Source organism: Bison bison, unplaced genomic scaffold (assembly GCF_000754665.1).
Source record: "Bison bison bison isolate TAMUID 2011002044 unplaced genomic scaffold, Bison_UMD1.0 scf7180017864349, whole genome shotgun sequence".
Lineage (NCBI taxonomy): Eukaryota > Metazoa > Chordata > Mammalia > Artiodactyla > Bovidae > Bison > Bison bison.
In genome coordinates, this window is record NW_011494921.1 from 5,335,543 (window position 1) to 5,347,326 (window position 11,784).

The 11,784-nt window shown below is 45.3% G+C and overlaps 1 protein-coding gene across 2 annotated transcripts in view; it reads left to right on the forward strand.

Moving 5' to 3' along the window:
- The window catches only part of ATP8B1 (ATPase, aminophospholipid transporter, class I, type 8B, member 1), a 109,315-nt gene that overhangs the window by 46,051 nt on the left and 51,480 nt on the right, over nucleotides 1-11,784 (forward strand). For both annotated transcript variants that reach the window (XM_010854762.1, XM_010854763.1), the window contains exon 2: nucleotides 9,752-9,954. In XM_010854762.1, coding sequence (XP_010853064.1) covers nucleotides 9,774-9,954 — 181 coding nt within the window. In that variant the 5' untranslated portion in view covers nucleotides 9,752-9,773. The remainder of the gene's footprint in view (nucleotides 1-9,751; nucleotides 9,955-11,784) is intronic.

Here is an 11,784-nt window from a genome sequence, read left to right on the forward strand (position 1 = left end):
TTGGCTATGCTGGGTCTTCGCTACTGCTCGGGTTTTTCTCTAGTTGCCGCAAGCGGGGGCCACTCTGTCCGTGGGTGCATGGGCTTCTCACTGCGGCGGCCTCTCTCATTGTGGAGCGGGGGCTCCAGGGCGCGTGGGCTTCAGTAGGCGCGGCTCCTGGGCTCTAGACGTAGGCTCAGTAGTTGTGGCACAAACTTAGTTGTCCCCGGGCATGTGGGATCTTCCCGGAACAGGGATGGAACCTGTGTATCCTGCACTGGCAGGCAGATTCTTAACCACTGAGCCACCAGGGAAGTCCTTGATTGTTGATTATTCCAGAAAAATAAACACACACATTGGGTTTCTTTCTCCAGCAAAAATTCTTTTCCAAAATATACATGTATGTATTATTTATAGAGATACTGTAATAGGACACAATTCTGATTTCAGTCTTTCCTCCAATTTAATATCGTATTTAAGGCATTTCCTGTGTTTCTAGGGCTGTCATTTTTTTGCTACTCTAAAATCATAACTTATAAAACTATTATACTGGTGGACATTCAGGTGGTTTCCATTCCAGCTTTATATAGCTGACAACAACAATCTAAAATTTTTCTGTGAATACTTATTTTACTTGTTGAATTGTTTTTGTTGGAAATTTCTATGAATGAGCTTACTGGGTCACATATTACAAGTATCTTTAGTGTATTGGTACAGGAAAGTAAAAGTGTTAGTTGCTCAGTCGTGTCCGACTCTTTGCGACCCCATGGACTGCAGCATGCCAGGCCTCCCTGTCTATTGCCGACTCCCGGAGTTCACTCAAACTCATGTCCATTGAGTCAGTGATGCCATCCAGCCATCTCATCCTCTGTCATCCCCTTTTCCTCCTGTTTTCCATTGGCATGTATCGATTTCATTGCGAGCAGCAGTGGTTGTGCGTGTGTGTGTGTGTGTGTGTGTGTGTGTGTGTGTGTATGTAGGTGTGTGAGAGAGAGAGCTTTACAACTGCCCAGCATTAGATATAGTCATTGAATATCGTTAACTTAATAGGCATAAAATGGTGTCTTACTGTTTCATCAGTATGCCCTGTAATTACTTGCAAGAGTAATCTTTTCCTGTGTGCTTATTCCCATTTACTTATCATATCTGCCCTTTTCCTACCCTTTTATTCAAACAAGCAGTTCCTCTTGAATCTGAATGGGGAATACAAATCTCTTTCCAAATTTTTTAAGATTTATGTTCAGTTTTGCAAAATGATGTGGATTCTTATATCCTTTTGTAGTGTAATCTTTTTGTGAATTGCATCCATCCATCAATAGGCTAGTGATTCTTCAAATATTAAAATGAATTCAACTCAACAGATTAACTTTTTGTTTTACCTTGGAGGTTTGGCTTCCAGGCAACTGTCAGTTGTAAAGCCCCAATGATTTTATATCATTCAAACACGAACATAATTGAAAAACCTAATCATAGAAGCAACAGTAATGAAGTAAAATGGGACCATTGTCTCTAATAAGCAAGGATGAAGCTTGAATGTAAAAATAACCATGCTTTTCTCCTGGTAACTTTCAGTATGTGTTATAAAAACACATTGTGGATTGAAGCTGAATCTCCAAAGTAAACATATGGGGAATTCTGGCATTGTTTTCCAATGAGAATATTAGTCTTTATTTTACTTTTTTCTTAGTTTTCCAGACAAAAGAATGGCAGCCCCACCCGATCTTAATTTGAAACACATTTTTCTAGTTGCCACCACCCTAAGTTAGGCCTGTGTTCCTTCTCGCTGCAGCTACATCCGGTCACCGAGTGTTACTGCTAAACGTGTCTGCAGAGGTCATCGGACCGAACTGCTTGGGTTTGCAGGTGACAGAACTGTGCCTGGGAGATGCTCAGTGTCCGGTGTGACCTCGGGATGGTCTCCCTGCCCGGCTGTCACCTTTCTGGCCACCCACACCCCTCTGCTATCAGATTCATCTTCTTGAGGCGCTGGGCAGATCGGCTGTCTCTCCTTGTAAATACGCTCAGTGCTCCCTTCCAGTCGCTGGAATGAAGTCCATGTCAGGCCCTCTTAGGCTGGGGGAGTGGACTCCAGCCAGCCGCTCACGAGCCCGGTGCCCTAAATCTTTCAGCCGGGTGGGTATCTTATACTTCCCTGTGACTGGGTCTTCACTCCAGCTGTTCCTCATTTCTGAAAATCTCTCTTCCACCCTGAGTACCTGATCCGCTCTGTGACTCCCACGCACCCTGCCCAGCTCAAGACAGCTTGGAAATGATTACTGATTTCAGTATACTTGAGCATGATATAAAGGGAGAAGCTTTTAAATTTTTGCAACTCTTTGGTGTAGGAGAAACCTGTCTGTAGGCGTCAAAGTTGGCTTTGTTTGGTCAAGTTCTCCGTATCCTTTGCTTACGTGTTTCCTGTGACTTAGGAGGCGCTCAGATGGTTTGTAGACAAGGAGAGCAGTTACCACCTGCAGTTGGGAAGTGGGCTCTGATGCTTCCTGCTGTGCACGCGTGCTCAGTCATGTCTGATTCTTTGTGACCCCACGGACTATAGGCTGCCAGGCTCCTCGGTCCATGGGATTCTCCAGGCAAGAATACTGCGGTGGGTTGCCGTGCCCTCTGGGGAAGCTCGATGCTTCCTGGATGGATCTTCGATTCCAGCCTGAAGCCTCGATGCGTGTTCTGCATCACACCTAGCACAGAGCTGGGGATGTGCTGAGGGGGTGAATCCAGTCGGAGCTAAATAACCTCAGGAAGATTCCTTAAGCACCTTAGTTTTCTCTTTGGTAAAAGGACAATGGTAGCGCCCGACCACCCATCTCAGAATAATTCCATGTTGACTGTGCGCGACGACGTGCACGCAGATACTTGTGAGTGAAGGCAAGGGGCAGCCTCATAGTAACAGGAAGTGGCCGCCGTTACTAGGCTATGTTAGGGAGCCCGCGACAGAGCTGGGGTGGCAGTGTCACCAAGAAATCCTTTTAAGTTTTATCAGGAAACTGACAAAACTGCCCTCTCTGAGAGGCAAAATTTCCAGATTCCTCTGCGCCTTTTTTAACGTAGTCATCCCGGTTGTGTGATATGAAGTGGGAGTCAGTCTTCTCTTGTGACAAAGGGCCCTGGGGTGGTCTTTCCGAGGAACAGAGGACGAAGCTGTGGACCTGGAGAAGCCTTTTGTATCATGAATAAAGGCCTGACTGAGCTGTCCCCACAACGGTGGTATTAATGGGCCCTTAGTTTGATGCTGGCGCTTTTCAGGTGGCGCTAGCGGTAAAGACCCCGCCTGCCAGTGCAGGAGACACAACAGACGCGGTTCAGTCCCTGAGTTGGGAAGATGCCCTGGAGTAGGAAATGGCAACCCTCTCCAGTATTCTTGCCTGGAAAATTCCATAGGCAGAGGAGCCTGGCGGGCTATGGCATGGTCCACAGAGTCGGATGCGACTGAGCACAATTTCATGTTAGTTGTCCCAGACGTCTAGGTTTTCGAGGCTTCAGTTTAGAAGAAAATAAAACAATATAACCTTGTTTATCCTAGGAACGATAATTGTGTTGCTTCTAGAACAGTGTAAAGTTTGAATTTAATCTAGATCTTAGATAGGTTTTTATTACTCTTGGTTCGTGAGATTATTCTTGTCTAATTACAACGGTCATCAAGCTTGTCAGATTTTGCTCTCAAGAGAATTGAGTAGATTCCAGATAGGGTATGTGGCCTGTGTCTGGACTGACTCGGGTGATAAAGATTGCTGCTGCCTCTTTAATGGGGCTCCTCTTGGAATAAATGGAAACAATAGCAGCCATATTAGGTATCTTACCATAGAGTTCTCGTTATTTGTGATTAATGGTATGTGTATTAGTTTTCTATTACTACATAACAAATGACTCCAAAACAGCAGCTGAAACTCATCTCACGATTTTTGTGGATCAGGAATATGAGCACTGCTTAACTGTGTCCTCTGCTTTAGGGTCTCTCTGTTGTTTACTCACTAAGTCGTGTCTGATCTTTGCATCCTCATGGACTGTGGCCTGACAGGCTCCTCTGTTCGTGAGATTTTCCAAGAATACTGGAGTAGGTCCCCTTCTTCAGGGGATCTTCCTGACCCAAGGATCGAACCCTCAGCTCCTACATTGTAGGTGGGTTCTTTACTGCTGAACCACCGGGGAATCTGCATATCATGATAATATCTCATGTTAAATATTTTGTAATATTTTTCTGTAATAAAAAATATCTGTATCTAATAATAATCTGCTTTATCTGTAAGAATAATAATAATGAATAGGCAAATGAAATAAGAAATCCATGTCAGAAATACCCTTTCTTGCTGAGGACTTTACGGAGCCATAAAAAGATGAAGAAGAACAAACATGACTGCTGTGAGTCTCCCTTCCTGGTTTAGGCTGGGCCACTGCGGACACAAATCCATTTGTACCACAAAGACATATTGATCAGGGACTCTTGGCCTCCCCAGCCTCTGAGTGTGTCTGTATACAGGTCAGACCCTGGCCGTGTCAGGACGCTCCTTGTTCCTCCTTTCCCTTCATTTGAATCTAGGAACCTTATGATCGCAGCGAAAGTTTGTACTTTTGTTACTTCTGACCTCAGAGTTCTATTGCAAGGGCAGAAAGGTATTTCTTTGTGCCTGAGTCTCCTTTTTCTCTCTCCTTTAGCACCCCGTCCACTACAAAAGGAACAGAGAATTTCAGGCATTCAGTCACTTGACAAATATTTCATAGCCAAGTATTCAAAGATGACAGATGATAGATGTTAGGGGTTCGAGTTTGGAAATCCTGCCATTTACTCCTCCTATCTTCTGGGGTTTATGACCAAGAGGATTGAATACTGCAGAAGGCAGGACGGAGAATGAAGCATCTTCTCCTCTTCCCTTCCAAAATGTTAAACAACCCATCCAAGTGGTAAACTGGTGAATGGCAGAGCCAGGATTTGAATCCAGACCTGTGTTCTTTTCAATGAAATTATGCTGCTTCTCAGCCTGAGCAGGAACTAAAGATTCTGTTTTCCTAAGATCATGTGACCAGAAAAATCCTTGAATGCTGTATTACGTTGACAAGTTTTCAAAAGTCCTGATAAAATTTTTGCTGCCTTGCTCCAACATTTACTCACCTTTCCATCTGCTGCTGTGATTGTAAGCACATGGATTAATGATGAAATGCCGAATTGGACTGGGTATGAGAAGACGCATAACCACAGCTTCCTCACATGAAGCCAGAGATGACGGTGCGTTGTTCCCTCAGTATTTGGAATTGTGCGTCCTCTCCAGTCACACAACTGTGCTGCAGCTGAAAGAGTACCGTTAACAATCAGTAGGGCGAGTGTATGGTTTAGGGATGTTTTCCCACCACTGGCCCTGGTGGTTTATTTCACACCTTCAGAAAGCACCCATGATGTGTCCAGGTCGGTTATAATTGTATCTGGCTGTGGGCATTAGTTGTTGACAACTTGTTTTGTTGTTCTCTTATTATCTTTTGTTTTAGTTTGGGGGTCAGCAGACTTTTTGTGTGTAAAGGGCCAGATAGTGAATATTTTTACCATTCATTGTCCATCACAACTATTCAACTCTGTTATTGTGTAAAATTGGCCATAAGCAGTACATGAAGGAGTGAGCAAGGATGTGTTCTAATAAAACTTTATTTACAAAAACAGACGATTGGCCAAATCTGGCCCTCAGGCTGTCACATGCTGACTCTTGTCTAGACTGTAAGCTCTCAACGGCAGAGACAGAAGGGCCTCCTGTGTGGTTTTTGGAGAGGATGCTCTCCTTGACCGCCATTTTGCAGTGTCCCCACGGGGCCTTTCTTCTGTGCATACACAGAAAGACAGAGCTCTTAGGTGGTTTTTCCTCTTCTTATATGGACAGGAGAACTGTCTGATTGGGGCCCCACACATATAATGTTGTTTAACCTCCGTCACTTCTTTAAAGGGCTTCCCAGGTAGCTCAGTGGGTTAAGAATCCACCTGCAATGCAGAAGTTAAAGAAGACATGGGTTCGATCCCTGGGCAGGAAGATCCCCTGGAGGAGGGCATGGCAACCAATCCAGTATTCTTGTCTGGAGAATCCCATGGACAGAGGAGCCTGGCGGGCTGCAGTCCATGGGGTCGCAAAGAGTGGGACACGACTGAAGCGCCTAAGCAGCAGCACCTTTAAAGGCCCTGTCTTCAAGTGCAGTTACATTAAGAGTTAGGGCTAATCTTTCAGTTTGGCGGAGGCAGTTCAGTCCATAATCCACAAGAAGGGTCTAAGCAGGAGAAAGGCATGACTCTGAGGGACATGCTAGCTGATGGTGGGAAGTCCTGTTAGATTGCACCTGCGGCATTTAAGGAGCAAGATTGTGGTGTCCTGCATTATGGTGGTGGCTGCGGGGATGAAGAGGAGGGAGTGGGTTGGACGTGTGTGTTTGGGGAGAAATGTCTCAGGACCCACACATAATTTACATATCTGTATCCCTCGGTAGGAGACATAAGAGACGCGGGTTTTCGAACCCTGGGTCGGGAAGATCCCCTGGAGGAGGGCATGGCAACCCACTCCAGTGTTCTTGCCTGGAGAATCCTGTGGACAAGAGCCTGGTGGGCTAGAGTCCATAGGGTCGCAAAGGTCGGACATGACTGAGTGCCTGACACTTTCACTTTCATCCCTCAGTAACCTGGGTGGCAGTTCAGTTCCTAGTGCCTAAGGTCGCAGCGTGTGCCTAGTAGATGCTCAGTGAAGGTTGAATAAATTCACAGGTGTCTGTGACGGGCTGGAGTGGTAGGGAGAGACATGAAGTTTCCAAATCTGTATTTTATGTAGTGCCTGCCTGACAGGATTATGACTAGACCTGGAAAGCTGCTCCATGTCCCCAAGAGCTTCAAGGGAATGATTTCTAACAAATTTTTCTTCGGTAGTCTAAGACGACAGAGTGTCTGCATATCACACACACTCACACACACACGTCTGCATATCACACACACTCACACACACGCACAGTAGAGAGCTTCCTGCTCAGCTCAGAACTCCCCGCCCAGCCTTCCAAGGCAGCCACACAGATCTGGCCTGGAGTGGGTGTTTGGGTGGTGAGTGGGCGGGTTGTGCAGTGGCTATTTTCTTTGGGTCACGTGGCTTGTGGGGAGTGGGTGTTTGGGTGGTGAGTGGGCGGGTTGTGCAGTGGCTATTTTCTTTGGGTCACGTGGCTTGTGGTTATCAAGTCTATTCCTTTTTGTTTGTCTCCTTCAAACTCAGAGGACTGGATCCAATCTTAACATGGGAAATAAACACACAGGCACTCGGCAGTAATGATGACAAAATGATCACTTACGAAGTGTTTCTATAGAAGGCATTTATGCCACTAACCTGGGTACTTACACGTGGTTAGGATGGCAAATGCATGTTGTGTGTGTTTACTATTAATAACATGGGCTTCCCTGGTGGCTCAGATGGTAAAGAATCCGCCTGCAATGCAGGAGACCTGGGTTCGATCCCCGGGTCAGGAAGATCCTCTGGAGAAGGGAATAGCTACCCACTCCAGTATTCTTGCCTGGAGAATTCCATGGACAGAGGAGCCTGGTGGGCTACAGTCCGTGAGTCACAAAGAGTCTGACATGACTGAATGACTCACACACTTTCACACGCTTTCTATTAATACAATAAGGAAACTTTCTCCGTGGCGCTTTCAGGCCTTTGCACGCCGTGTGTGCCCTTGCGATGGAGAGATGAGATCCTGATTCTGTCACTTACCAGCTGAGCCCCAGCCTCCTTATCCGAAAGATGGGTAGATAATATCTACCTCACGGGGTTGTCCTGCTTGATATAAAATAGGTGTCCAGTACATGGTCACCACTTTTATTATTTTTGTTCTGAAAGATTTCTGATGAAAGTCTGCCCTTAAGAGTTTGAGAATTTTTAAAAGTGTGTGTGTGTGTTAGGTGTTCAGTTGGACACAACTCTTTATGACCCCATGGCCTGTAGCCCACTAGGCTCCTCTGTCCATGGAATTCTCCAGGCAAGAATACTATTCCCTTCTCAAGAGAGTCCTGACCCAGGGATTGAACCCAGGTCTCCTGCATTGTAGGCGGATTCTTTACCGTCTCAGCCACTAGGGAAGCCCTAAGGAGTGTATTAAATTTAAATACTAGCTAAACCATAAAACTGCAAGTAAGGCCAATTAAGCAAGTGTAAAATCCCAAGAAACTGCCATTTACTAACCCATAGAAAATTAGGAAAGAGGGAAAATGTTTTACTTGGCAGTTAAAGGTTTTAACCCTGAGTCTGCCTGCCCTTAAGTCTGCTTGTGTTTTGCAGTAGTCCGGTATTTTACTTGGCTTCCCTGGTGGCTCAGTGGTAAAGAACCTGCCTGCAAATGAAGGAGTTGTGGGTTCAGCCCCCTATGTCAGGAAGATCCCCTGGAGAAGGGAGTGGTAACCCACTCCAGTATTCTTGCCTGGAGAATACTGGAGGAGCCAGATGGGCTATAGTCCGTGGGATCACAAGAGAGTCAGACACAACTTAGCAGCTAAACAATAGCAATACTCATTGGATATCCATGTTGCTTCTGGGTTTTATTTTAAATAATGTTGGACAAAATCCTCACTTAAATATTTGAACATTTCTTAGATGTACACTCATTATAAAAATTTAGATGTTTAAGATGCTAGATTTGGTAAAAAGTGTGCAGCCAGCTAAATAGTTCCACTCAAGGCAACTAACCCTGATTAAAATATCTAAAAACTAAAACATGAAAGTGGAATATAAAAGATGAATCCTTGGAAAGCAATTGTTCTTACCTCCAAATTTCAGTAAATATTTTACAAGTTGTCCAGTGTTGTAAAGGTTTGGTTTCCCCCTCTGTAGACTACAAATAGCAATAATACCTTCACTATGCTGATGTGGAAAGTTTCAAGGGGCCAGTGTTGATAAAGCATTTCATTCAGAGGCCCTCATGCAGTTAACACTAAATAAATGTGAGCTGCCACTATTAATGATACCGAGTACATGGAGGTATGATGCTTATGTATCAGTAAATAATGCCAGGAAGTATTAGTGTAAATATATTCCTAATGTAAATAGAACTGAGGTTGCACCTGGCACTTGTGTGGTGTCACTTTATGCAGTGGTGTATACACAAACACAAATTCTAAATATAAGGAGTGGGTGGTCACAGGAAAATAGGCTAGAATGTGTTTTCAAGAAGCCATTAGGAAAATTTGAGGACTAAGCTGGTATTTAAAATACATCACACAGTAAAAGCTCAGAATATTAATGTTAATTGCAACCAGATATTGTAGGACAGTGGTTTTCAAACTTTGAAAGCAGGGCACACTTCCCAAGAGAAATTCAATTCCATTAAGACCCACAATGCAAATAAACATATGTATGTGTCAGCTTTGTAAAAGTGTTTAACCAAACAGTACTCTTTCTATGCCTGCTGTACTCTGATATTTTTAAATCTGTTTCATTTTATTTTAATGTTGGTTGTGAACCTATTAATTTTGCTGGGTAGAGACACACAATTTGAAATAAAACCTTAAAGCTTGTATACCCTTAAAAAAAGTTGGCAGCTACATTATTGTTGTAAATTCTCACCCAAGCATTTAATCAATAATAAATGGTTTTGTTCTTATTTGCATGATAAGTTGAACTTTGGGGGTCCTTCATCAGTCATATGTCCATGTGGGTAAATAACGTTCTGTCAAAAGCGTCATAAGCGAATACAGGAAGAATTCAACCAAAAACTAGGCACGGGTCCTATCTCACTCTGGTTTCCCTTTCTTTTAAACCAGGTAGTTCCAGTTTGCCAGCAGAATGAGTACAGAAAGAGACTCCGAAACGACGTTTGACGAGGATTCTCAGCCTAATGATGAAGTGGTCCCCTACAGCGATGATGAAACAGAAGATGAGCTTGACTACCACGAACCTGCGGTGGAACCACAGCAGAATCGGGTTAACAAAGAAGCGGAGGAAACCCGGGAGCCGTTCAAAAAGGGTAACGTGCTGGAGTCAGGAGACCAGGCACCTGTCTGTCCTCACGTGGGCAGTAGCAACAGGTGCAAAGGACGGGTGCTCCGGGAGGCGTCTTCTTTCTCTTGGCTTCGGATGAAACTTGATGGGCTGGGAAGGTACACAGTGTCCTCAGAGTGGTGGGGCTGGTGGACCATAGCTGTCAAGTTCTGCAGAGAAAACAGAAGGTTCTTGCTGCCTGTCTCTATTTTTAGAAAGGAGCTGAGTGGGGAAGAATTTGCTTGTCACCACACCCAGGAACCTTGGAGTCACCGTAACGTTTGTTCAGTCCTTTGTGAATATAAAATGGTTTTGACTTTTTAGTAACGGGGAGAATGTGTAGGTCTCTGTCACGAGGGGCTGTGATGCAGCAAAGAGTGCTCCCTGCCCCGAATCAGGGCTGCTTCAAGGCCGGCTCTGGACCACGGACTGGCAGACATTTTCCGCCAAGGGACAGGTAGTAGCTATTTCAGGCTTTGTGACTCATACGGTCTCTGTCCCACTTACTCAGCACCACTGATGTTTCTTGAAAATGGCCATAGACAACCTGTCATTTGGGGTTATAGAATGTAGTTGACTTTTATGGTTGTGCTTTTTTTCTCCCATGACTTTTCTATTTCATTTCCTACAAACACATGCGGTCTTTTCTTCTAGCTCTTCCACTCCAGGAGGAAGCCGATCCTTTGGTCTTTACAGCCCAGATTTGCTCCATAGTTCAAGCTGAAAATGTTTTTCCTCCCCGGTCCCTTCAATTCCAGCGACATAACTGGTTTCCCACTCACAGAAATCACCAGGAGGTTGTTCTCTTTCTGCCTCTCCCGCTGCACCTCGTTCCAGCCTCAGTTAGAATAACCTCTGGTTTTGTCTGGTTTCCCCGTCATTGCCGACCCGCCTTCCAGGCCTACCAGAAGCCAGCTTCCCTTGTGTTTCCCTGCCCCCAGGCTGTCCCTCCAGGATTCTGTGGCCTGTTAAGCTGATTTGTTTGTTTGTTTGTTTTCCAAAGAGATTTCACCTGTAGAAAAACAGATAAAGCACGAAATCCCCCTGATGTAATGATTCCTCCTGCTCTGCTCAGATGGTGCCCGTCTTCTGCTCTTCTGTGTGGGGAGGTCCTGATGGGGAGGTGATGTGTGCGTGTGCCCACGAGGGCCGCCTCCCATCACAGGCTCCGAGACCTAGGGAGGGCGTCTGCTCAACGACATCGTTTTCCCCTCCTCAGCTTTCTGTATCAAACCCTGAGCAGGATCAGGTCTTCCTGTGGATGTCTGGCTGTAATTTTAAGCTATTGAGTATCAGCGCCTCCTGAAAAGGCATTGAAATCACTATAATTGGGCTTCGTTGAAATGGAATCACTGTCAGTCTGATGAGGAATGTGGCCTCTGTCATAACAGGTCCAGACTGGATAGTGTTTGAATGGGGATAAGGCTGGAGTCCCCGGACGAGTTAGCAAGGGGAGTTCTAGTTGGTTGCCCAAATAGTAAATAACGTATTTCTTCCTCGTTCCTTCTTCCGCTGTACTTTTCAAGTTTTATGTAGCCATCATGGATTCGACCCTATGTAGGTATCTGATGAGCTGGCTGAGAATGGGCTTGGTGCGTGTACGGGTGAACTTTGCTTTGGGCTTGCTGCCGTGTTATCAGATGTGTGGTCCAGGACAAGGAAACGGACAGGGTTGGGTGCCTGTGGAATTGTCAGAGGGGCACGTAGTGGGTGGAAACGCTCACCTCTGTTTTTTTCCGGCTCTGCCTTCACATTCTACTGCCCAGGGTTCTTTGCTGATCATGCGGCTCCCAGGTCATATTTCTCGTAGATTGCT